Source organism: Bufo bufo, chromosome 7 (assembly GCF_905171765.1).
Source record: "Bufo bufo chromosome 7, aBufBuf1.1, whole genome shotgun sequence".
In the NCBI taxonomy this organism is placed as follows: Eukaryota; Metazoa; Chordata; class Amphibia; order Anura; family Bufonidae; genus Bufo; species Bufo bufo.
In genome coordinates, this window is record NC_053395.1 from 132,611,870 (window position 1) to 132,637,757 (window position 25,888).

Genomic DNA, 25,888 nt, shown 5'->3' on the forward strand with positions numbered 1-25,888 from the left:
CCCCCATTGACTTTCAATGGTGTTCAAGACGGATCCGTCATGGCTACAGAAGACATAATACAACAGGATCCGTTTATGACGGATGCATGCGGTTGTATTATTGCAATGGTGTAAAATGCTAGTGCGAAAGTAGCCTTACTGTGATTGTGACGGTACTGAATATGGATTTTTGGTGGTGAACTATTATTTTTTTTTTAAATGCTAAACATTGAGTTTATTTTTAATCCCTACAAATAAGAATCTGTAGTGGAATTTTTTTCCCGCAAAAAAAAAAAACATAGAAACCACTCACATTTTTATTTTTTTTTACCATATGCGGTTTTATGAATTTTTAGTCTTTTTTTTTTTTTTAACTAAATGAGTATGTGAAACGTGTTTTTTTTTGTCCTTTTTTTCCTATAGAGAAAGCAAGAAGAAAAAAAACACTAGAGACCCCCCCAAAACGCCTAATTAATTAAAATACCAGTTTAGAAAAATGCTTATGCTGTCTGAATTTTGTATTCTCCCTACAAAGTCAACTAACATCTGGAACTGGCATTTTTAGTGCAAAAAACAGTGGAGAGTTTTAATGTTAAACTTTATTTTTTAACCTCTTAGAAGACAGAAAGCAGACATCTCTTGATCATTTATACAAATGCTCTGGAATACATAGAAATTCAAAGCATTTATGCCTGTCACTGACTATTAGGTCATGCCAAAAATGCTGATTGCTGATACTTGTGGGAGACCTGGGAGCCTTCTATGCAGAAGCTTGTGGGAGACCTGAGAGCCTTCTATGCAGATGCATGTGGCAGACCTGGGAGCTTTATATGCAGATGCTTGTGGCAGACCTGGGAGCTTTATATGCAGATGCTTGTGGCAGACCTGGGAGCCTTCTATGCAGAAGCTTGTGGCAGACCTGGGAGCCTTCTATGCAGAAGCTTGTGGCAGACCTGGGAGCCTTCTATGCAGAAGCTTGTGGCAGACCTGGGAGCCTTCTATGCAGAAGCTTGTGGGAGACCTGAGAGCCTTCTATGCAGATGCTTGTGGCAGACTTGGGAGCTTTATATGCAGACGCTTGTGGCAGACCTGGGAGCCTTCTATACAGAAGCTTGTGGCAGACCTGGGAGCCTTCTATGCAGATGCTTGTGGGAGACCTGGGAGCCTTCTATGCAGATGCTTGTGGCAGACCTGGGAGCTTTATATGCAGACGCTTGTGGTACCTGGGAGCTTTATATGTAGACGCTTGTGGCAGACCTGGGAGCCTTCTATGCAGATGCTTGTGGCAGACTTGGGAGCTTTATATGCAGACACTTGAGGCAGACCTAGGAGACTTATATTCAGATGATTGTGGCAGACCTGGGAGCTTTATATACAGATGCTTGTGGCAGACCTGGGAGCTTTATATGCAGACGCTTGTGGCAGACCTGGGAGCTTTATATGCAGACGCTTGTGGCAGACCTGGGAGCTTTATATACAGATGCTTGTGGCAGACCTGGGAGCTTTATATGTAGACGCTTGTGGCAGACCTGGGAGCTTTATATGTAGACGCTTGTGGCAGACCTGGGAGCTTTATATACAGATGCTTGTGGCAGACCTGGGAGCCTTCTATGCAGAAGCTTGTGGCAGACCTGGGAGCCTTCTATGCAGAAGCTTGTGGCAGACCTGGGAGCCTTCTATGCAGAAGCTTGTGGCAGACCTGGGAGCCTTCTATGCAGAAGCTTGTGGGAGACCTGAGAGCCTTCTATGCAGATGCTTGTGGCAGACTTGGGAGCTTTATATGCAGACGCTTGTGGCAGACCTGGGAGCCTTCTATACAGAAGCTTGTGGCAGACCTGGGAGCCTTCTATGCAGATGCTTGTGGCAGACTTGGGAGCTTTATATGCAGACACTTGAGGCAGACCTAGGAGACTTATATTCAGATGATTGTGGCAGACCTGGGAGCTTTATATACAGATGCTTGTGGCAGACCTGGGAGCTTTATATACAGATGCTTGTGGCAGACCTCGGAGCTTTATATGCAGACGCTTGTGGTACCTGGGAGCTTTATATGTAGACGCTTGTGGCAGACCTGGGAGACTTATATTCAGATGCTTGTGGCAGACTTGGGAGCCTTCTATGCAGACGCTTGTGGCAGACCTGGGAGCCTTTGTTAAGCCCCAGCTGCCATAGTTTCCCATACAGCATCTGTGCCCATGTGATCATATTGACATAAATGTACATTACTGAGTGCTAAGGGGTTAAATACAAAAAATCATAAACACTTTGAGCTGTTCTTTTATAACCAGTACTAATTAGGAGCTAGCACTGTGCAGTTTCATCACTTTTTTCTGTCACTTTTACTTAAAGGGGTTGCCTGGGCTAGAGCTATTGATGGCCTATGCCCATGGTAGGTCATCCATATCAGATTGGCTGAGGTTTGGCACCCATTCCCCCCATTGATCAGTTGTTTCGCGCAGCAGTGGCACACAAATCTACACAGCGCAAGGAGCAGAAGCAGAAGGCTCTCTACACTGTGTAGTGTCTCGAGCTTGCATAATGCAGCTCACCTCCTCTTCACTTGAAGCTGAGCTGTGGTACCCTGTCATAGACACTAAACAGTGTTCCAGCTCCATATGCTGTATAGCTTTCGGTGCACGGCTGTCCGTACCAGCTGATCTGTGGATGTGCCGGGTGTCAGACCCCCACCACTAGATAACCTATCCTGAGGGCAGGTCATCAATATCGGTAGGACAGAAAACCCCTTTAAACTTTCAGTGACTAATAGAAGACTTTGTAAGAAGAACTTTTCTTTGCCCTGCTGTCCTGTAACAATAAGTTAACCAAGGAAAATGTTAGCTAAAATGTCATTTATTGAACTCATTTAACTTTTCTTATGTTTTGGTTGGAGACGTATATAAGTAGCAACTGCTGATTGACAGCTTCATACCTTGTAATATCCTGAGAACCTTCAAAATTCTGCACATCCCCTGTTGGAATCAGCTTGCACTGTTCTTTATCCAATGTGAGCACAAAGTCTGATGGAAAAAAGGTGGAAGATTTAATAGTGTTTAAAGGATAGGTCATTAATAATAAACCCCTAGAAAACTCCATTATATTGATTCAGTTATGCAGGATCATAAGTGATGTGCACTGAATAATGTGTAGTTTGCTTCGTTTTTGCTTAGTTTGCCACAGAAAACATTTATTCAAATAAAATAGACCACTACTTAAGATATATTCATCCTGTACTTACCGATAAAGTAGCTGCTAGGAAACTGCATGTTTTCTTGGTACAAGGTTGGGTCTTTAAAATGGTCCTTCAAGAAGGTGTGACACATAAAAACTGAATGACTGTGGTTGGCCTCAATCTTCTCTAAATCCTGTATAGAATAGGGACTTGAACCCGACTCCAGTAACACGCACAGTTTAATATGGCTCAGATATGATTTTTCAATGTTGTGCATTATGCCTTAGGGAAAATGAACAAAGCTTTCAGTTAAATGATGCTCCAGTCTTTGGGGTACCGGCATACAAACATAATCACACAATGTACATAGCTACCAGAAACTCCAGTAAAAAGGTTAATTTGGGTCAACCTTTCTTATGGCCAATTATTTTAAATAAGGTCCTTAGATTTTGCTATTATAAAAAAAATTAGATTTTTGTGGACTCAACTGTAAAATCTCTTTCTCGCTGAGTTCATTGGGCGACACAGGACCGTGGGTATAGCTGCTGCTGCCGCTAGGAGGCATCACTAGGCTAAAAAGTGTTAGCTCCTCCCGCCAGCTATATCCCCTCCAGCCTGGAGAGAGCATATCAGTTTTTAGCTTCGTGTCGTAGGAGGCAGACCTCCCTGCTCTGCAATTTTTATTTTGTTTCCTTTTTAGGCTGGGGGAACAGGGCCGCCTGGCCTCACTGTTCTCCCGGGGACCATCGCCCGGGTCGACTTCCCTCCTTGCCAGCTTCCCCAAGAAGAAAAAGAGGACCAGGGCAGCCTCACTCCCCTGCTTCCCGCCAGCCAAGGGGTCACCTGGATCCGGCCCTCCCTCCGTGCCAGATTCCTGCCACTTCGGCGCCAGCAGCTGAAGAGGTGACCCTGCTGGACCCGTCGAGGGAGGGTGAACAAAACAGGAGGAAGAAGAGGTGAGTAGGCCGGATTGGGTGAGTATTTCCCCCCTATTCCCCACTCCCCTCCCTGGGGCCCAAATGTCCTCTGCCCTTGGGGTTTGGCCCTGGCACAGGGGGTCTTGGGGTGGCATCTCCTTCTGGCGGCCACCCAGAAGTGTCGTTCCGGCTGGTCGCCCCGCCTTTAGTTTTCAACTGTCCGGAAGTGCTTCGCGGCCGGCCGCAGCAACTAATTTAGCCCCCGGCTTCTTTTGCGGCCTACCCCGGTTTGCGGCCTTCCAGGCTATAGCCCCTCCAGCCTGGAGAGAGCATATCAGTTTGTGCACAAGCAGTAGGAGGAAAAGAAATCAGAAATGAAATAACATACCAATAACCAGTGGGTCGGAACCCAAAACTGAGGACCCTACTAGTTAATCAACTGCCGTCACATGCGGCAAAATTAGAGAAAAAAAAAAAAAAAAAAAAGTGGTGGGAGAAAGATTTTACAGGCGAGTCCACAAAAATCAAAATTTTCTTGCTCGTATCATTGGGGGACACAAAACCGTGGGACGTTCCAAAGCAGTCCATGGGGAGGGAAGAAACCACACACCCATGGAAGACACAGTCGTGGGAGTCTTAACATACCGCAGCCCGCAAGACCTTGAGACCCAGAGCGGCGTCTGCCGATGCAAAGGTATGCACCTGGTAGAACTTGGTAAATGTGTGCAAGGAAAAACAGGCTGCCGCCTTACACAGCTGCAAAGCGGAAGCCTGGTGGAAACGGGCCCAAGAAGCGCCCACCGCCCTGGTCGAGTGAGCAGTGATACGGAGGGGCGGAGCATTGCCCCGGGAGCGATACACCTCAGCAATGGCCAAGCGGATCCACCTGGCAATCGTTCCTTTGAAGGCTGCCAAACCCTTATGAGGACCCTCAGGAATGACAAACAGTGCGTCGGTACGCAGAAACTACTCTGAAGTGGATAAATAAATCCGCAGGGCACGAACCACATCCAGCTGGTGCAAGGCCCATTCCCTAGGATGCAAAGACGAGGGACAAAATGAAGAACGATGTCCTCGTAGACATGGAAGGTGAAGACTACCTTCGGAAGAAAGGAAGGCACAGGGCAAAGCACCACCTTATCTTGGTGCAGAATAAGAAAGGGCTCCCTACAGGAGAGCGCCGCCAATTCCGACACGCGCCTGATGGAGGTGACCGCCACCAGAAAGGCCACTTTCCAGGAAAGAATGCGGAGAGAAACCATGTCAAGAGGCTCGAAGGGAGCTGATTGGAGAGAACCAAGCACAAGGTTCAAATCCAAAGATTTTAAAGGGGGGCGATAATGAGGGACAGTGTGAGCCACCTCTTGGAGAAAGGTCTTAACCGGGGCCTTTTGCGCCAGAGGTCGCTGAAAAAAGATTGCAAGCGCAGACACCTGCCCCTTTAGGGAACTAAGGCCAAGACCCAAAGCCAACCCCATTTGCAAAAAGATTGTGGGAAGGGAGAAACGGAGTAAAGGGAGGTAACAGTCAACACAGAAGCGCAGGAAAGACTTCCAAGTCCTGTGATATATCTTAAACGATATAAGGCCTTAATAATGGTGCGAATAACTCCATCGGAGAAACCGTGCCGCTTCAGAATGGTGTTTTCAATAGCCACGCCATCAAACGTAGCGATTCTAAATGCTGGTGGAAGACGGGTTCCTGAGAGAGAAGGTTGTCCCTGAGCGGAAGCGGCCACGGAGTGTCTCCTAGAAGAAGGATGGGATCGGTGTACCAGACTCGGCGCAGCCAATCCGGGGCAATGGGAATCATCTGGATGCCCTCCCTCCTGATTCTGCAAAGGACCCGGTGTAGGAGAGGGAAAGGGGGCAAGACGTACAGGAGGGGAAAGCCGTCCCATGGGGCCACCAGTGCGTCTACTGCGCATGCCCGGGGATCACTTGTCCGTGAGATGAATTTGGGAAGCTTGTGGTTGATCCTGAATGCCATCAGATCCACGTCCGGACGGACCAAATGGAGACAGATGGAGTTGAACACCTCTGGGTGCAGAGACCACTCGCCTGGGTCCACCGTCTTCTGGCTGAGGAAGTACGCTCTCCCATTCTCCACTATTGGAATGTAGACTGCCGATAGCGCTGGTACATGTTCCTCCGCCCACTTTAGAATTTTGGCCGACTCCGCCATCACCGCCCGACTGCGGGCCCTGGTGGTTGATTTACGCCTCCGCTGTGGCATTGTCCGACTGGATCTAGACCGGCAGTCCCCTCAGGAGAGGAGTCCAATAAAGCAGGAACAAATGAATGACCCAAAGTTCCAGGATGTTCATGGGCATTCTGGATTCCAACAGAGACCATTTGTCTTGGACTGTCTAAGGTGGGAAGATTCTGCCCCATCCGAGGAGGCTGGCATCGGTGGTGATGACCGACCATAAGACCGGGAGAAAGGATTAAAGGATTTGCCGGAGACCAAGGTTGGAGTCGAGAGCCACCACCTGAGGTCCGACCGCTCCTGCGGAGGAAGGGCGATGGTATGGTCCAAAGAACTCTGTGTCTTGTCCCAGGATGACAAGATCGCCCGATGGAGAGGACGAGTGTGGAATTGCGCAAAAGGAATTGCCTTGAAGGAAGAGACCATCATTCCCAACACTTGCATGCAAATCTGGATCAACGGATGGCTTTGCCGGAGAAGACGAACCGACCGCTGAAGAGATAATTGCTTGTCCGAGGGGAGGCAGACTGTCGCCGCGCCGTGTCGAGGATCATGCAGAGGAAAGTAATCCGACTGCTGGGATGCAGTGCTGACTTCTGGAAGTTCACCAGCCAGCCGAAACGTTGGCTGGTGTCCTTGTTCTGATCGAAGGTCGCAGCCTTGACGAGGATGTCGTCCAGATAGGGGATCAGGGTGATGCCCCTGGAACGGAGAAGGGTGAGGAGAGGAGTGAGCACCTTCGTGAACACTCTGGGTGCTGTTGCTAGGCTGAAGGGTAGAGCCATGAACTGAGTGGTGAGACTACACCGCAAAGCGAAGAAAACGCTGGTTCGCGGGACCAATGGGAATGTGAAGTTACGCGTCCTGAATGTCCACTGAGAAAAGGAACTCGCCCCATTCCACAGAGGCAACCATGGAGCAGAGAGACTCCATCCTGAAGTGATGGACCCTGACAAACTGGATCAGAAACTTAAGGTCTAGCACCGGGCGAACGGATCCCTCTTTCTTGGGGATAACAAACAGGTTTGAATAAAAACCTGTGAACTGCTCCGCAAGCGGAACCGGGGAGATCACTCCCCGGGCGAGAAGGGACTGGGCGGCTGGGAAAGGAAGAATCGGTCCGGCAGGGTGGAGGCCAACTCGATCTTGTAACCCGAGGTTACTATCTAGAGTACCCATTCGTTGGAAATGTTGGACCGCAAAACTTCCTGAAAAAAGGAGGAGCAGAACAGGCGGCCCTGTTTCCCAAGCCTGAAAAAGAAACCAAATACAAATAAAAAATAGCACAATTGACATTGCAGAGCAGGGAGGTCTGCCTCCTACGACACTAAGCTAAAAACTAATATGCTCTCTCCAGGCTGGAGGGGATAAAACCAGCGGGAGAAGCTAACACTTTTTAGCCTAGTGTCGCCTTCTAGCAGCAGCAGCAGCTATACCCACAGTCCTGTGTCCCCCAATGATACGAGCGAGAAAATAAATATTCAGATAAACATGCATCAATATATACTATATGTGTTAGGCTCGCCCTACACCTGAGAAGCAGCTTGACTGATCACCTATCTCACCTGATCCATCCCTTATGGATGTACCCCCTGCTCAGAGAGCTGAGGAAGACCGAGGAGAGTTAAGCGGCTGCCAGACTCCTCTAGTGCTAGCTTATCACCCTGAAATCAATAGGACTGAGCATGTTGAAATCTAACAGCGTTTTTGTGTCTGGTTTGCAAAACTGAACAAACGTGATCAGGCATGAAAATCAATGTAAGGCTACTTTCACACTGGCGGCAGCAGGGACCGTGCCGCCGTAAAGTCCGCTCCAGCCCCAGTCACTATAATAGGGGCAGGCCGGGGGTCCGGCCGCAGCACGGCAAACAAGCCGAGAGGCAGCGGGAACAAAGAACGCAGCATGCTGCAGTTTGTGTCCGGCCACCTCTCGGCATCTTTGCTATGCTGCGGCCGGACCACCGGCATGCCCCCATTATAGTGAATGGGGCCGGAGCGGATTTCCAGCGGCACAGTGGGCTAGCGTTAACACGGATCTGGCAGGCTATTCCCATGCCAGACCCTGCTACCGCAAGTGTGCAAATAGCCTAAGGCTACTTTTACACTACCGTTTCCAGTATTGAGATCAGTCATAGGGTCTTGGCATGTTTGCAGTGCTGCGGCCGGACCTCTGATCCGTCCCCATTATAGTGACTTCCCGCAGCACACATGGGCTAACGTTAGTACGGAGCTGGCAAGCTGTTCCCCTGCTGGAACATCCTGACAGACCATGCTAACGCTAATGTGACAGTAGCCCAATTCAGGTTTTGAGATCCTCTGCCAGATCTCAAAACCTGAAGTAAAAACGCAGATGTGAAAGTAGCCTTATAGAACCCATACAGGACCTCTGATTCTCCAATATAAATGTTTTTCTACTATTGTACTTTAAACTATTTTTAACACTTGTGAATTTGCAATTATGAATGTATTTTTCTGATATTGTTTGTATCCCTAAGGGTCCATTCATTCATTTCCAGTGCGTGGCCCCGAACTTCCAGCTCTGGAAAAAATAGAACATGTCCTATGCTTATCCGCAGCTGCGGACAAGAATAGACATTTCTATAGGGGTGCCAGCCCAGTGTTTTGCGGATCCGCAAAACACTGCAGACGTGTGAATGGACCCTAACTTAGGACCTCTAAGTTTTCAAAACAAATTATTACTACAGTTACTAAACATTGCAAAGCTCACCAAACGCAGCAATAAATTAGTAGTACTTCTAACAGACAACTGTATTTTATTACAGTAGATTAAAAAATATTAAGTTGTCCAGTAGCTCTAACAAAATATGAAAGAAAAAAACAAAGCAAAGTTTCAGTTCATCACAACATAAAAGAGCCATGACAGATTCATTTTCAGATGGACTCAAACAGCCCCCATTAACTTTAGTTCTAGTTCCATTATTTTTGAAGGCACATATAGAACTGCACGGTCCCTGCTCTTAATACTGGAAAGCTAAACAGAAACCGATTATTAAAAGGCAATGTACCTGCTGTTTAAATCACTTTTTTATGTTTAACATATTTTTAAAGACATTTTGATTATGTTATTTTTAATTTCCCATGTAACTTTTTATATTTAAACTAAGACAAAAAAATCCTGCAGTTTTTGCACTGGCCACTATGTCTAATAATTTGCACCACTTCTTGGTTTATATAGACCACTTTACTGCAGTTAACTCATTCCAATTCTACCTGTTATGATATCACCTCTGTGTATGAGACAGGATCCACCATTCACAATAGGTGATTGTCAAAGCTTATCTATTCTTTCCTTGTACAATGACCTCTGCACAGATCACAAAGCATGCCTAGAAACTTTCCCATAGAAGTCAATAGGGTCCCCTCCTGTCCATTGTGTCTATGGACCATGTGGCTGCCATAAAGCAATTTTCTTAATGCTTTCTAAATGCTGTTAAGAACAGCTCAGGCAAGATGGCAGCCACCTTAAATGCAATTTGCACACAGCCTAGAGTAGCTGAGCAGATTGATATATAGTTTTATGGGAAAACACTCAGTAAAACTTGTAATTTTGACCTCTTTCTACACTTAAGTCTGCCCCCGTGTACAACTTTCAGTGACTGACAGCTATCTTTGTATACACACTAAGACCAGTAAGACCAGGACGTAGAGTCGCAAGCAAATTATTGAATGTAGCCACCGACATACGACAGTAACCCTCGAATTTATAAGGACGTTGTCGTAAATCAGTGTATAAAGAGTGAACGTGGCCTTTCTTGAACCACTGGGGACAATGGGAGGAACCTATTTCCTCCTCCTCCCCGGTTCTTCAGACAGCATGGGTATCTGCCGTCCACATCTCTGAGAAATAAGCCTGCTCAGGATAACCTCTTTCACAACAGCCATGATGAACACAAAGAAATTATGTCAGAAACTGATGTAGAGCAAGGACAAAATTTGAACAAAGCTCTCTATGCCGTCAAAGCCAGAAAAAATGGTGCCTATGCAATCATGTGATATGTTTATGAATGTACACAAAGATACTATTAAAATAAAAATCAATTGCGGATCCACAAAATACGGATGACATACAGAAAGATAACTTCTGTATTTTGTGGACAAATGGAATAGATGCGGATGTGCACAGAGATCAATTTGAGAACTTTGCGGAATAATAGATCTGAAAAATAAGGACAATAAATTGGATACGGTCGTGTGAATTCTGTCTCTGATAACACCTTCCCCAGTGTACAACTGAAGTCAGAAAGAATAGACATTTAGGGGGTCTCTTATTAAGACAGGTGTTTTAGATGCCGGTCTTAATAAAGCCCTGCACTGGTAGCGGATCCGCCGGCCTCTACATAACTTCGGCGGATCCTCCACCACTTCTAAATGTAAAACAGCTTCCTAAAACAGGTGTAGAAAATGGTAAATGAGACTGGCCTATAACATGCTGCCTGCAGACTGCACTGCATTATGTGGCACACACAGCCTGGCAAATCTGTTCTTGCCAAGAAAAATTGGTTAGTGTGACTAGGGATGTCATGACACCAGAATTCTTACTTCGATACTAAGTAAAGTACCATGATAGTGCCAAATGGATACTGATTCAAGACAAAAATATGAAGTCTGTCATCTCTACAACCCTGGAAGAGTGTGTGACATAGGTCTTTGTAAGGTAAAGGGTTAAAGCATGCACTGCTCATTTGAATGAAACGAGAAGTAAACCTATTACATTAGTCAGCCTGCAGAGGCCAAGTTCTGTGCAGCATGTATGAACTGGTGCACCAACTCACCCGGCAAGCTCTGGTCTTCTAGGAACTTGTTCATAGCAGATGAAGAAACCAATCCAAGTAGACAAAGGTTGTAAAAGGTTCTCAGAAGCTCTTTTTTATTCATACTATCCATATGTAAGTCCAGTGCCTTGTTTAATGTCTTCAGGAACCTAGAACACAGACAAGCAGGTCATATGGGTTTGGGCTCTAATTTCACAAGTCTTATGATGGTCACATATGCTGTATAAGCTATCGAATGACACTCATTGACAAGCCTTTTTGGCTCAGCAGAATATGTGCGCTAGTGCCAGGTACTTCAGCTCAGTAAAACTAGATTAAGCCGCCTTCACACACAAATTTTGTTTACCAATTTATTTACCTCTTTAAAAAGCACCAATAAAGCCGCATGCATTTTTTGCATATCATGCATATTTATGCTTTTTTCTATCCAGCCAAACCAAATGCCACTGCGCACTTCTGCATTCCCATTCACTATAATGGCAACCGGATACTTCCCGGCAAATATGCCGGCTTTTAGCCAGACAAAAAATGCAGCATGTAGTATTTTTTTGTCTGATCAAATGCCAACATATATGCTGGATATGGTGAACTCCGGCGGACTGTTCCGCCGCCAGAACAGAAAGCCGGAGTTCACAGCGCAGGTGTTTTTGTGTTAACAAATGTGTAAATTGTGTTTTCTTTTTAGATGAAAAAAGAAGGTGGTGGAAAAATGCCAAATAAAAAAGATAAAACACCATTGCTTCAACATGTTATGCACACAAAACACACACACAACTTGAAAATACACCACTAGCAAAAAAAATGCATCATATTTCCTACAGACTTGAAAAAAAGCTTCAAGAAACGCCACAAAACTCTGTGAATCCACCTTGATACAGAGAATTTAAAACATTTCAACCCAATCATCTAATAACAGGACAGAGCTGTAACAGATTAATAAAATGATAAAAGTAAATTAGAGCATGAAAAAGAGGTAGAAAGAAGAAAACGGATGGTCAGCTGTAGAAAATACCTTAGGAATCGAAAATCATGATACCCAGTTAATTCCATGTATGTGCTTTTTCTCTCTGCAATACACCTTCCAGTCTATTTTGTCTATGTCCCTAACCCTCTCCAAGGAGATACCTAGGACACAGTGGACAGCGTACTGTGATCCCTGTGCAGGGTGTCTTAGGCTACTTTCACACTCGCGTTTGGTGCGGATCAGTCATGGATCTGCACCGACGGATTCGTTCAGATAATACAACCGCACGCATCTGTTCAGAACGGATCTGTTTGCATTATCTTTAACATAGCCAAGACGGATCCGTCTTGAACACCATGGAAACTCAATGGAGGACGGATCCGTTTTCTATTGTGCCAGATTGTGTCAATGAAAACGGATCAGTCCCCATTGACTTACATTGTGTGCCAGAACGGATCTGTTTGGCTCAGTTTCATCAGACGGACACCAAGACGCTGCAAGCAGCGTTTTGGTGTCCGCCTCCAAAGCGGAATGGAGACGGAACGGAGGCAAACTGATGCATTCTGAGCGGATCCTTAACCATTCAGAATGCATTAAGGGCAGAACTGATCCGTTTTGGACCGCTAGTGAGAGCCCTGAACGGATCTCACAAACGGAAACCAAAACGCCAGTGTGAAAGTAGCCTTAATTCTATAAGGGGAGAAGAGTGGCCGCCAGGCACTTTTACTGTCACTTATCAGACTAGACAGGGTTACAGATGACCAAAACGATCACAGAAGTGACATGAATTTGCAAATGGTCACATGAACTAAGCCTGCTGCTATATCACAGCTGTAACTTTAAGTTGACATCATCTAAAGGATTAGTAGTATATTTTCTTAGACCTGCACCACATTAATGACAGTCGCTCAGGTTGGATGATAAATTGGGCACATGGCTAGACACCTTTTTACAAACTATTAGTTGACTTACTTTGGAACTAAATTTTATGCCACAATTGTGCAAACATGTCCCTTAGCCATGTCCTTTAGCAAACTAGGAACAGTAGAGCTTTATACAATTCGATGCACCAAATTATGCCATAATAAGCACCAAATTTTGGCACCATTTACAATTTATAAAACAGCCTAAAACAAAAACGGTCACCCACTGTAATGTGCTGGTAAGAAATGAAAGCTGTGCGGTGACTGGTATGGGCAGAAGACGACTTTGTATAAATCTGCCCACTGTGTTCAGGCTGGATACCACATTTATCAGCCTTCTGCTCCACTGTTACTAAATGTACTGGAGAACGTGGGTAAGCTTCAGACTTATGTCAACACCTGGCCTTGTTTTCAGTCTACGGTAAAATTAATCAAATGGGGTGGACTGCATAGAGAAGAGATACGGGCACACTGTTCTATGGGTATAAACATTATACTTACTTGTCTTCCTTGCCCTCCGGCAAGTGGTTTACAATGGAATAAATCTTGGCCACTTTTACTAAATAGCTTCCTGTCAGTGATTTAGACTCCTGCATTATTTTATCAGCAAAGTAATCCAGTAGTGGAACACATCGGAAGCGGAGGAATGCCATACTTGTGAGAACCAAGGAGATCTGTGTGGAGAGGACACAACCTAAGTATTACTTTTCTATCAGTGTCTACAGTGTTTGGGTAATAATACTTGTATCGGCCAATCCCAACATGCAAAACAAGGTTAACCAGAAGGGAGCTTTAAAGGGGATTCTCATCTTCTCCAAAGGAGAGCTTTACTTTACGGGGGTGTTCTCATCTTCACCAAAGGAGAGCTTTACTTTACGGGGGTGTTCTCATCTTCACCAAAGGAGAGCTTTACTTTACGGGGTGTTCTCATCTTCACCAAAGGAGAGCTTTACTTTACGGGGGTGTTCTCATCTTCACCAAAGGAGAGCTTTACTTTACGGGGTGTTCTCATCTTCACCAAAGGAGAGCTTTACTTTACGGGGGTGTTCTCATCTTCACCAAAGGAGAGCTTTACTTTACGGGGGTGTTCTCATCTTCACCAAAGGAGAGCTTTACTTTACGGGGTGTTCTCATCTTCACCAAAGGAGAGCTTTACTTTACGGGGGTGTTCTCATCTTCACCAAAGGAGAGCTTTACTTTACGGGGGTGTTCTCATCTTCACCAAAGGAGAGCTTTACTTTACGGGGGTGTTCTCATCTTCACCAAAGGAGAGCTTTACTTTACGGGGGTGTTCTCATCTTCACCAAAGGAGAGCTTTACTTTACAGGGTTGTTCTCATCTTCACCAAAGGAGGAAGGGGGTATACTTTAAAGGAGTATTGTCATCTTCACCAAGGAGGGGGGAGCTATAATTTTCAGGGGTATTCTCATCTTCACTGAAGAAGATATTTACTTTACAGGGGTATTTTCATCAATCATTTTAATAAATGGGTGTGTGTGGGGGGGAGACTTTCCATTCCTGAATCTGGGGTAGGCCCTGATCACTGCTCGGTGAAGGGGTTTGTTTTCCGCTGCAGGGGCTGGAGAAGCGGTAGCGCTGAACATGAGTGTGACATCCAGGTGGAATACAGATCTCTTGCTACCTGGGGAGGAGTAACTATTCTGGGTGGTGAGTGGATAGCATACACGTAGCTGGATACAGTGTCAATGCTTAAGATACAAATATTAAACATAGATGTCAGGGTCCCTGAGAAGTGTTATTCCCGATACAATAATGGAACAATATACATAGTGGAATTGGGACCTTGCATTTAATGCAAGCAGGGCATTGCTATGTCTATGACAGCCCCACATGCTGGTCACTAAATGCAATTGCTTCGTACTGCCTACTAACCCGGGGGAGCAGTAATGAACAATTAAATTATGCCGAGATGAGGGTAACTGTTTACCATGAAGGAGTGTAAAACTTCATTATTATTAGCAGTATGATATGGGGAGCAACTAAAATTTAAAATGACCGCATACGGGTGGATATACAAACAAATCACAGCAGACACAATCCTCCACTTCAGCTAGCATTATATAAAGAACACTTTGTAAAACAATTGTCTTGAAGAAGGAAAAGTTTAATGCATTTGTTTGCGGGTGATGCTGTAGATCTTACCTGCCACATATCCCACATATAGATGTTGTTCTTTATATTCTCTCCAATTGCAGACAACAGTTGTTCATTAAAATATAACAGTTTAGAGCAGCAACTGGTCAGGGAAATTATTTTTTTACAGGAAAGCTCATCCAAGCAATCTAAAGTAAAAAGAAAGGTTTTGCATAATGAATAAAAGGGGTAGAAAACTGCAGTATACTCCCAAGTACATCTGTATGTCCATCTCTTCCACTTAAATCGGTGATTGAGTACCCAGTTAACCACCTCAGCCCCCAGTGCTTAAACACCCTTAATGACCAGGCCACTTTTTACACTTCTGACCTACACTACTTTCACCGTTTATTGCTCGGTCATGCAACTTACCACCCAAATGAATTTTACCTCCTTTTCTTCTCACTAATAGAGCTTTCATTTGGTGGTATTTCATTGCTGCTGACATTTTTACTTTTTTTGTTATTAATCGAAATTTAACGATTTTTTTGCAAAAAAATGACATTTTTCACTTTCAGTTGTAAAATTTTGCAAAAAAAACGACATCCATATATAAATTTTGCTCTAAATTTATTGTTCTACATGTCTTTGATAAAAAAAAAATGTTTGGGTAAAAAATAAAAATGGTTTGGGTAAAAGTTATAGCGTTTACAAACTATGGTACAAAAATGTGAATTTCCGCTTTTTGAAGCAGCTCTGACTTTCTGAGCACCTGTCATGTTTCCTGAGGTTCTACAATGCCCAGACAGTACAAACACCCAACAAATGACCCCATTTCGGAAAGTACACACCCTAAGGTATTCGCTGATGGGCATAGTGAGTTCATCGAACTTTTTATTTTTTGTCACAAGTTAGCGGAAAATGATGATTTTTTTTTTTCTTACAAAGTCTCATATTCCACTAACTTGTGACAAAAAATAAAAAGTTCTATGAACTCACTATGCCCATCAGCGAATACCTTGGGGTCTCTTCTTTCCAAAATGGGGTCACTTGTGGGGTAGTTATACTGCCCTGGCATTCTAGGGGCCCAAATGTGTGGTAAGGAGTTTGAAATCAAATTCTGTAAAAAATGACCTGTGAAATCCGAAAGGTGCTCTTTGGAATATGGGCCCCTTTGCCCACCTAGGCTGCAAAAAAGTGTCACACATCTGGTATCTCCGTACTCAGGAGAAGGTGGGGAATGTGTTTTGGGGTGTCTTTTTACATATACCCATGCTGGGTGAGATAAATATCTTGGTCAAATGCCAACTTTGTATAAAAAAAATGGGAAAAGTTGTCTTTTGCCAAGATATTTCTCTCACCCAGCATGGGTATATGTAAAATGACACCCCAAAACACATTCCCCACCTTCTCCTGAGTACGGAGATACCAGATGTGTGACACTTTTTTGCAGCCTAGGTGGGCAAAGGGGCCCATATTCCAAAGAGCACCTTTCGGATTTCACTCGTCATTTTTTACAGAATTTGATTTCAAACTCCTTACCACACATTTGGGCCCCTAGAATGCCAGGGCAGTATAACTACCCCATAAGTGACCCCATTTTGGAAAGAAGAGACCCCAAGGTATTCGCTGATGGGCATAGTGAGTTCATGGAAGTTTTTATTTTTTGTCACAAGTTAGTGGAATATGAGACTTTGTATGAAAAAAAATAAAAAAATAAAAAATCATCATTTTCCACTAACTTGTGACAAAAAATAAAAAATTCTAGGAACTCGCCATGCCCCTCACGGAATACCTTGGGGTGTCTTCTTTCCAAAATGGGGTCACTTGTGGGGTAGTTATACTGCCCTGGCATTTTCCAGGGGCCCTAATGTGTGGTAAGTAGGTAAATGACCTGTGAAATCCTAAAGGTGCTCTTTGGAATGTGGGCCCCTTTGCCCACCTAGGCTGCAAAAAAGTGTCACACATGTGGTATCGCCGTATTCAGGAGACGTTGGGGAATGTGTTTTGGGGTGTCATTTTACATATACCCATGCTGGGTGAGAGAAATATCTTGGCAAAAGACAACTTTTCCCATTTTTTTATACAAAGTTGGCATTTGACCAAGATATTTATCTCACCCAGCATGGGTATATGTAAAATGACACCCCAAAACACATTCCCCAACTTCTCCTGAGTACGGCGATACCACATGTGTGACACTTTTTTGCAGCCTAGATGCGCAAAGGGGCCCAAATTCATTTTAGGAGGGCATTTTTAGACATTTGGATACCAGACTTCTTCTCACGCTTTGGGGCCCCTAGAATGCCAGGGCAGTATAAATACCCACCATGTGACCCCATTTTGGAAAGAAGACACCCCAAGGTATTCAATGAGGGGCATGGCGAGTTCATAGAAATTTTTTTTTTTTGGCACAAGTTAGCGGAAATTGATATTTTTTATTTTTTTTCTCACAAAGTCTCCCGTTCCGCTAACTTGGGACAAAAATTTCAATCTTTCATGGACTCAATATGCCCCTCACGGAATACCTGGGGGTGTCTTCTTTCCGAAATGGGGTCACATGTGGGGTATTTATACTGCCCTGGCATTCTAGGGGCCCTAAAGCGTGAGAAGAAGTCTGGAATATAAATGTCTAAAAAATTTTACGCATTTGGATTCCGTGAGGGGTATGGTGAGTTCATGTGAGATTTTATTTTTTGACACAAGTTAGTGGAATATGAGACTTTGTAAGAAAAAAAATAAATAAATTCCGCTAACTTGGGCCAAAAAAATGTCTGAATGGAGCCTTACAGAGGGGTGATCAATGACAGGGCTGTGATCAATGACAGGGGGGGTGATCAATGACAGGGGGGTGATCAATGACAGGGGGGTGATCAGGGAGTTTATATGGGGTGATAACCACAGTCATTGATCACGCCCGTGTAAGGCTTCATTCAGACGTCCGGATGCGTTTTGCGGATCCGATCCATCTATCAGTGCATCCGTAAAAATCATGCGGACATCTGAATGGAGCTTTACAGGGGGGTAATCAATGACAGGGGGGGTGATCAATGACAGGGGGGTGATCAGGGAGTCTATATGGGGTGATAACCACAGTCATTGATCATGCCCCTGTAAGGCTTCATTCAGACGTCCGGATGCGTTTTGCGGATCCGATCCATCTATCAGTGCATCCGTAAAAATCATGCGGACATCTGAATGGAGCTTTACAGGGGGTTGATCAATGACAGGGGTGTGATCAGGGAGTCTATATGGGGTGATAACCACAGTCATTGATCACGCCCCTGTAAGGCTTCATTCAGACGTCCGGATGCGTTTTGCGGATCCGATCCATCTATCAGTGGATCCGTAAAAATCATGCGGACATCTGAATGGAGCTTTACAGGGGGGTAATCAATGACAGGGGGGTGATCAGGGGGGTGATCAGGGAGTCTATATGGGGTGATAACCACAGTCATTGATCATGCCCCTGTAAGGCTTCATTCAGACGTCCGGATGCGTTTTGCGGATCCGATCCATCTATCAGTGCATCCGTAAAAATCATGCGGACATCTGAATGGAGCTTTACAGGGGGTTGATCAATGACAGGGGTGTAATCAATGACAGGGGGGTGATCAGGGAGTCTATATGGGGTGATCAGGGGCTAATAAGGGGTTAATAAGTGACGGGGGGTGTAGTGTAGTGTAGTGGTGCTTGGTGGGACTTTACTGAGCTACCTGTGTCCTCTGGTGGTCGATCCAAACAAAGGGGACCACCAGAGGACCAGGTAGCAGGTATATTAGACGCTGTTATCAAAACAGCGTCTAATATACCTGTTAGGGGTTAAAAAAAACACATCTCCAGCCTGCCAGCGAACGATCGCCGCTGGCAGGCTGGAGATCAACTCTCTTACCTTCCGTTCCTGTGAGCGCGCGCGCCTGTGTGCGCGCGTTCACAGGAAATCCCGGCTCACGCGAGATGACGCGTATATGCGTCGCTGAGCGCAGGGCTGCCACCTCCGGAACGCGAATCTGCGTACAGCGGTCCGGAGGTGGTTAAAGAGGTTGTCCGGTCCCAAAATCAAAATAATTTTTATGTGCTCCTAACACCCCTCACCATGCATACATATGCCCCCAATACCTGTTTTTCATGTCTGAGCTTTCCTTCCCCCCTGGAAGTCATCAGACTATCCTGGCAGATCTGTTTACTTTCTCCCCTTCTTGTTTTGTTGAATACATAACTTTATTGATACACAAGCCTTGCTGCACTGCACAGTGATGAGTCACAGGCTGACCACGCCCCCCACACTGCTCTGTCGGCAGGAGCTACACCCACTACAACTCCTGTGTCCATCTTTCTACACCCAGACAGGAATCTACAGTACTTCTCACCCAGTGTCTAAATCCCATTACTGACTGTCCACAGGCTCTGCCCTCACATGTGTATCTAATCCTATCCGGTGTGATACAGCCTGCGGAGCTGTGTATCTAATCCCATCACTGACCGTCTGCAGGCTCTTCCCTCACCATCTCCAGAGTGTGAAAACAGCTTGAATCAGCAAGCGTATCCAAACACATCTGTATCTAATCCTATCCTGTATGTGTGCCTGATACACATCCTGTTGTGTGCGACACTGCCTGCTGAAGTGTGTATTTAATCCCCTCTTCTATGATAAAGCCTGATAAACTGTATCTAATCCCATCTTGTAGGATACTGCCTGCTGAAGTGTATATCTAATGCCATCTTCTATGATACAGCCTGCTAAACTGTGTATCTAATCCTATCTTGTATGATGCTGCCTGCTGAGCTGTGTATCTAAACCCTTATGCACACGACCATATCCATTTTGCGATCCGCATTTTTTGCACTCCCACTGAGTTCTATGGATTTGAGGTCCTCATTTTGAAGACCAGAATAGAACATGTTCTGTCTTTACAGAAACAGACATACGGATATAAAAAAACACACTGATGACGTCCATGTGCTTGCCACATCTGCATGTCAGTTCTGCGAAAGCCCTATCACTTGTACTCAGTGCCCATAACAGTGACCTCCACAGCGCCCCCATAACAGTGACCTACACAGCGCCCCAATAACAGTGATGATAGATGAATTGTACTTTCAATATTGCTATATTCTTGATGCACTTGCCCTTTATTGTTTAATCATTGATTTGTGGTTATGAAATTGCTTGCACTATTTATGTATGCCACTATGCACATGTTATTCAGCTAGACAAAGGCTCCAATAAGAGAGCTGAAACGTTGCTGCTAGATGGGTGAATAAACCATCCACTTTTGTTTTTCCACTAATCTAGAGTGCTTTTTTATATATATATATATATATATATATATATATATATATATATATATATATATATATATATATATTACATATAGAGTTACATTTTGAGCAGTGTGTATGTATATATATATATATATATATATATATATATATATATATATATATATATATATATATATACACACACACACACACACACACACACAGTACAGACCAAAAGTTTGGACACACCTTCTCATTCAAAGAGTTTTCTTTATTTTCATGACTATGAAGGCATCAAAACTATGAATTAACACATGTGGAATTATATACATAACAAACAAGTGTGAAACAACTGAAAATATGTCATATTCTAGGTTCTTCAAAGTAGCCACCTTTTGCTTTGATTACTGCTTTGCACACTCTTGGCATTCTCTTGATGAGATTCAAGAGGTAGTCACCTGAAATGGTCTTCCAACAGTGTTGAAGGAGTTCCCAGAGATGCTTAGCACTTGTTGGCCCTTCACTCTGCGGTCCAGCTCACCCCAAACCATCTCGATTGGGTTCAGGTCCGGTGACTGTGGAGGCCAGGTCATCTGGCGCAGCACCCCATCACTCTTCTTCATGGTCAAATAGCCCTTACTTTCAATTTGACCATGAAGGAGTGTGATGGGGTGCTGCGCCAGATGACCGGGCCTCCACAGTCACCGGACCTGAACCAAATCGAGATGGTTTGGGCTGAGCTGGACCGCAGAGTGAAGGCAAAAGGGCCAACAAGTGTTAAGCATCTCTGGGAACTCCTTCAACACTGTTGGAAGACCATTTCAGGTGACTACCTCTTGAAGCTCATCAAGAGAATGCCAAGAGTGTGCAAAGCAGTAATCAAAGCAAAAGGTGGCTACTTTGAAGAACCTAGAATATGACATATTTTCAGTTGTTTCACACTTGTTTGTTATGTATATAATTCCACATGTGTTAATTCATAGTTTTGATGCCTTCATAGTCATGAAAATAAAGAAAACTCTTTGAATGAGAAGGTGTGTCCAAACTTTTGGTCTGTACTGTATATATTAAAGATAGTTAGAGGGAGATAGTCAGTGTAGGTTAGATAGTGATATAGTGTAGCTGATAGGTTCCAGTGCAGGGTGTTAGGTAGTGTAATAGGAATTACTGTGATGTGATAGGGATTAGTGTCTAGCAGCTTGAAAAATGTAGCAAAAGTGAGCCACGCCTGTATTGCGCAGGTAATACGCGCATATTACATTGCCGATTTTCGCAATTAAGAAAATAATGACTGGAGATCACGAATTCTTTAATTGCTAATTTATGGCGAATATTAGGATAAATTTGCGAAATATCGCGAATAAGGAATATTGCATATGCTGCTCATCATAATTGTAACCTGTACCCTTGTCAGCTGTGTACGAATACCGATTCCACCGAGGCTGCACTGAGCGTTGTACAGGCAGCAGCATGCATCACTGCTTCTGCCTGTACCAGCCCCGCTCCTCTAAAGCCTAGCATAGATGTGCTATGTCAGGCTTTAGTAGAGCAGGTACAGGCAGGGGTTGCAATGTGCTATGTAAGCTCCTGTCCTGTCCTGTGCTTGCTCCATTCTGCTAAAAGCCTGCTTGCCACAGCGAGCGCAGCGCAGGGCTCACATAGAACATCCCTCTTAGCGCCTGTGCCTGCCTCACTAAAGCCTGACATAGCACATCTATGCTAGGCTTTAGAGTAGCGAGGCTGGTACAGACAGAAGCAGTAATGTGTGCTCCTGCCTGTACAGTGCTCAGTGCAGCCCCGGTGGAATCCATACTCCCATACACCGCTGACATGTCCGCGATGTACAAGTGTGTGGATTGCAAAGTGCAAAAGACATGAACTATAGGCGCTGATTTCACAAGAAAGATTTTGAAAAAAAGTACATTACAAACATGATTTCTATGATATTTAGAATAGGTTTTAATAAAGCTTATCTGAAGGTTTAGGTACACTTTAAACCACATCCAGTACATTTAAAAATAAATAAAAAGTCAAGCATGTCACATGGTTGCATCCGTTTCATTACTACGGCTAAAACATTTATTGCTACAAAAAAAATCATTATATGAAAAATCATGAAATCTATGGATAGATTTTAATAGCAAATTATCTTGTAATGAACTTACCGATGAGTTTGTGGCTACAAGAATCCAGAAGACTCTCAGAATGCAGATTAATTCCAGCAAGAACAGAGAACATATTGTGACACTGAGATACTGTGAACTTGTCAACCATCTGTAAAGCTTTCTCCTACCAGAAAACATGGACATATTAAAAGAGAATATGGAGGACAGGTTTTCACCATAGTATAGTGATGCAGCAAGATTATAAAAAATAAATAAAATAAAAAAAGCTTTAATTACACCACGCAACAAAAAAAACTTTTCGTCTGCTACTGGGAAAAAACCATTTGCCCTATACTAAATCGAGTGTGCGGATTACAAATCCGAAGTCAGAATTGTTGTAACACGTCACGAAATTTTGCTATGCATAAGTATGCCTAAATGAATTAAGCACTTGGAAAGCATTGAATAATTTTGAACAGAACGAGTTTTATTCAAACAATTACCTGATCTACATCAAAGTTTGCTTAGTAAATAGTGTATGAAAATGTAATGGAATAACAACATTTCAAAAAGTCTCGTTTTTCAGTTTAAAAGGCTTACTTGAGCAAGGCCCAGTACTGTTAAAAGTGCTTTAGGCATCTGCTTTTGCGTTTGTGAACGGTCATATTTTCCCGTTGTGCTGTTCCAGCTTTATTCTTCTATTTTACTAATTGCTGTGTTTGCATTATATTATCATTTACTATGTTGTGTAACACTGCCACCCTGTGGTTATTCTTATAATGCATCTTATAGTGTGTTATGTAAATTATCCATTGCATTGCTCTCCTCCCTCTTTTGTGACATCACATCCTCTGTAAGGTCCTTCGTACTTCCTCTTTGTCGCAGACCTTCAAGGTGGTGAGAGCAATTCTTTTTGACCTCTAATATCCTCTAGCAGACCCTGATTCCCTGCATTTGTTTTTCAAGGCAAATCAATAAATTATCAAAGCTTTACCATTGTATTCTCCTCACTGGATTATCACATGCAACTGGTGCCTATATCTGGAGATATTAGTGAGTTCAGCTATCTACCATTGCTTGTACAGGGGTTATCACTCACAACCAATCAGGGGATTTTCTCTAACGTACATCTGTGGCAGAATACCCGTTGCAAAAACCAGCAGTAGTCCCCCCCATCATGTTTAGATTCCAGCAGCCTTGATACCTGTTCTCCATTGTAGAAATATCTTTATGGAACCGCTCTCCATGTTCGTCACTTTACGTGTCCCAAATTGGGTGGGAAAAAGTCAAGATGGGAATGTAAGAAATGCACTTTCAATGACATTCGGCAGCCAAGTTGTTCATATGCTGTAAGCATGTTGTCTACTAATTCAGCAAAGTCTGCAGCTCGTCTGTTCCCAAGGAAGATCTGCACTACTAGCACAAATGCATCCCAAGCTGCAAGATGCACTCGCTTTGTCAGATTCTTGCGCTGATCATAAGTAGTGTATTTGCCACATATGTAGCAGAAATTGTCTGGATTGTTAACACATTTGCGTTTATCCATCTTAAAGAGGACCTTTCACTACTCTACAAACTAAAAATTAACTATATCAGTGGGCAGAGCGGCGCCCAGGGGTCCCCCTGCACTTACTAGTATGTCTGGGCGCCGCTCCGTTCGCCTGGTATAGGCTCCGGTGTCTGCGCTCCCTCTGTTGTACTGGAGTGATTTCTTGTATGAGACGTGTCCCTTGCTGCAGCGCTGGCCAATCGCAGCGCACAGCTCATAGCCTATGAGCTGTGCGCTGCGATTGGCCAGCGCTGCAGCAAGAGACACGCCTCATACAAGAAATCACTCCAGTACAACAGAGGGAGCGCAGACACCGGAGCCTATACCAGGCGAACGGAGCGGCGCCCAGACATACTAGTAAGTGCAGGGGGACCCCTGGGCGCCGCTCTGCCCACTGATATAGTTAGTTTTTAGTTTGTAGAGTAGTGAAAGGTCCTCTTTAAGTTTCAAAACTGATAGCACTATAACAGATTACTTTATCAAAATCTGTCCAGCTTGCCTTATATACTTACTGCTGACATCAGCCTGAGTGCGTCTGAACAGATCTGGACATGTCCATTGGAATATCTCCAATATAATGCATTAATATTATAACTGAATAAGCTTTGCATGTATAACTTAGCCCTTTAAGGACCTCCACCGTACATGTATGGCGGAAGTCCGGTCCCCAAACATGGCGCCCGCTCGCACGTGCAGCGGGCGCCATAACCGCCGGGTTTCTGCTAGTTTAAATAGCATCTGAACAGTACGGAAGCAGAAGTCATGCACTTCCGCTCCAGTAACAGCGTTCCCCGGCTGAGATCGGGGAACCTGTTACATTGATCTAATAGGCTGAAGCCTCAAGCAGGCTTCGGTGCCTATTAGATGACTATACCAATACAGGCCACTAGATGGCAGCATTGCATTGGTATAGTGCAAGTTGCCATTTTTTGTCACTTCAACTACCCAATATTTTTTTTATAAAAAGTGATGAAAAAGTCGCACACACTTCAAACTGGTATCACTGAAAAGAACAGACCGTACTGCAAAAAATGAGCCCTCACACAGCCCCGTACACATAACTACAAGAAGTTATAGGCGTCAAAATATGGTTATAAAAAAATAAATAAAAATTTCCTCAAAGTTTTTTTTTCTCTTCTTTTTCCAGTATTAAAAAGCAAGAAAAATTATACTAGTGTGGTATCGTCGTAACCGTACTGACCTGGAGAATGAAGATAACTGGTCAATTTTACCGCATAGTGCACAGATAAAAAAAAAACAATTTTTTTCCCAATTCTACCCAATTTGGAATTTTTTTCCCAGCTTCCTACTACATGGTGTGCAACCGTAAATGGTACCATTAGAAAGTACAACTTGTCCCATAAAAAAATTAGCCCTCATAAGGCTATGTGAATGGAAAAATAAAAAAAAGTTAGGACTATGGGAAGGCAGTTAATGAAAAATTAAAACTCAAAAAATGGGGTTTAAATCTAGACGTGTCACGCAAATTCCAAGTTCATATTTGGAATAAGCGTGGTCATTTTAGTATAAATCACATGTTTTTCTCTCAGTAGCAAAATCATTGTTGTGCGGTGTTATTATTAATGTTAAAAGGACATTTAACCATTAAAATGGATTTTCCTGGATTTCTTACATTCATGGTCTATCCTCAAATGTTGGGCTAGGGCTAGACTAGAACTACACAGCTCCATCAACTGTGTGGTCAGTAATCACTTCAGTTGCAGCAGCAGCAGCACTGCAGTAACCAGTAGTCCACTACAAAGTGCAATTCTGGTCATACCACATTAATATAGTTTTTCTTGTGTTTTAGCACTTAAAAAAATAAAAGCATTGGAAAAAATATATTCTTTTGATTGCCATATTTTGACCCTATATTTTCTTCATTTATTCTTATTCTGTGGAAAGAGGGGTGATTTTAATTT

The 25,888-nt window shown here is 43.9% G+C and overlaps 1 protein-coding gene across 1 annotated transcript in view; it reads right to left on the reverse strand.

Annotated features, from left to right (window-relative positions):
• The window catches only part of FASTKD2 (FAST kinase domains 2), an 87,673-nt gene that overhangs the window by 10,659 nt on the left and 51,126 nt on the right, over positions 1 to 25,888 (reverse strand). The window contains exons 5-10 of the mRNA XM_040441048.1: positions 22,478 to 22,601; positions 15,117 to 15,256; positions 13,455 to 13,627; positions 11,067 to 11,215; positions 3,215 to 3,430; positions 2,909 to 2,996 (exon numbers count right to left, since the gene is read on the reverse strand). Of these exons, the coding sequence (XP_040296982.1) occupies positions 2,909 to 2,996; positions 3,215 to 3,430; positions 11,067 to 11,215; positions 13,455 to 13,627; positions 15,117 to 15,256; positions 22,478 to 22,601 (890 nt within the window). The remainder of the gene's footprint in view (positions 1 to 2,908; positions 2,997 to 3,214; positions 3,431 to 11,066; positions 11,216 to 13,454; positions 13,628 to 15,116; positions 15,257 to 22,477; positions 22,602 to 25,888) is intronic.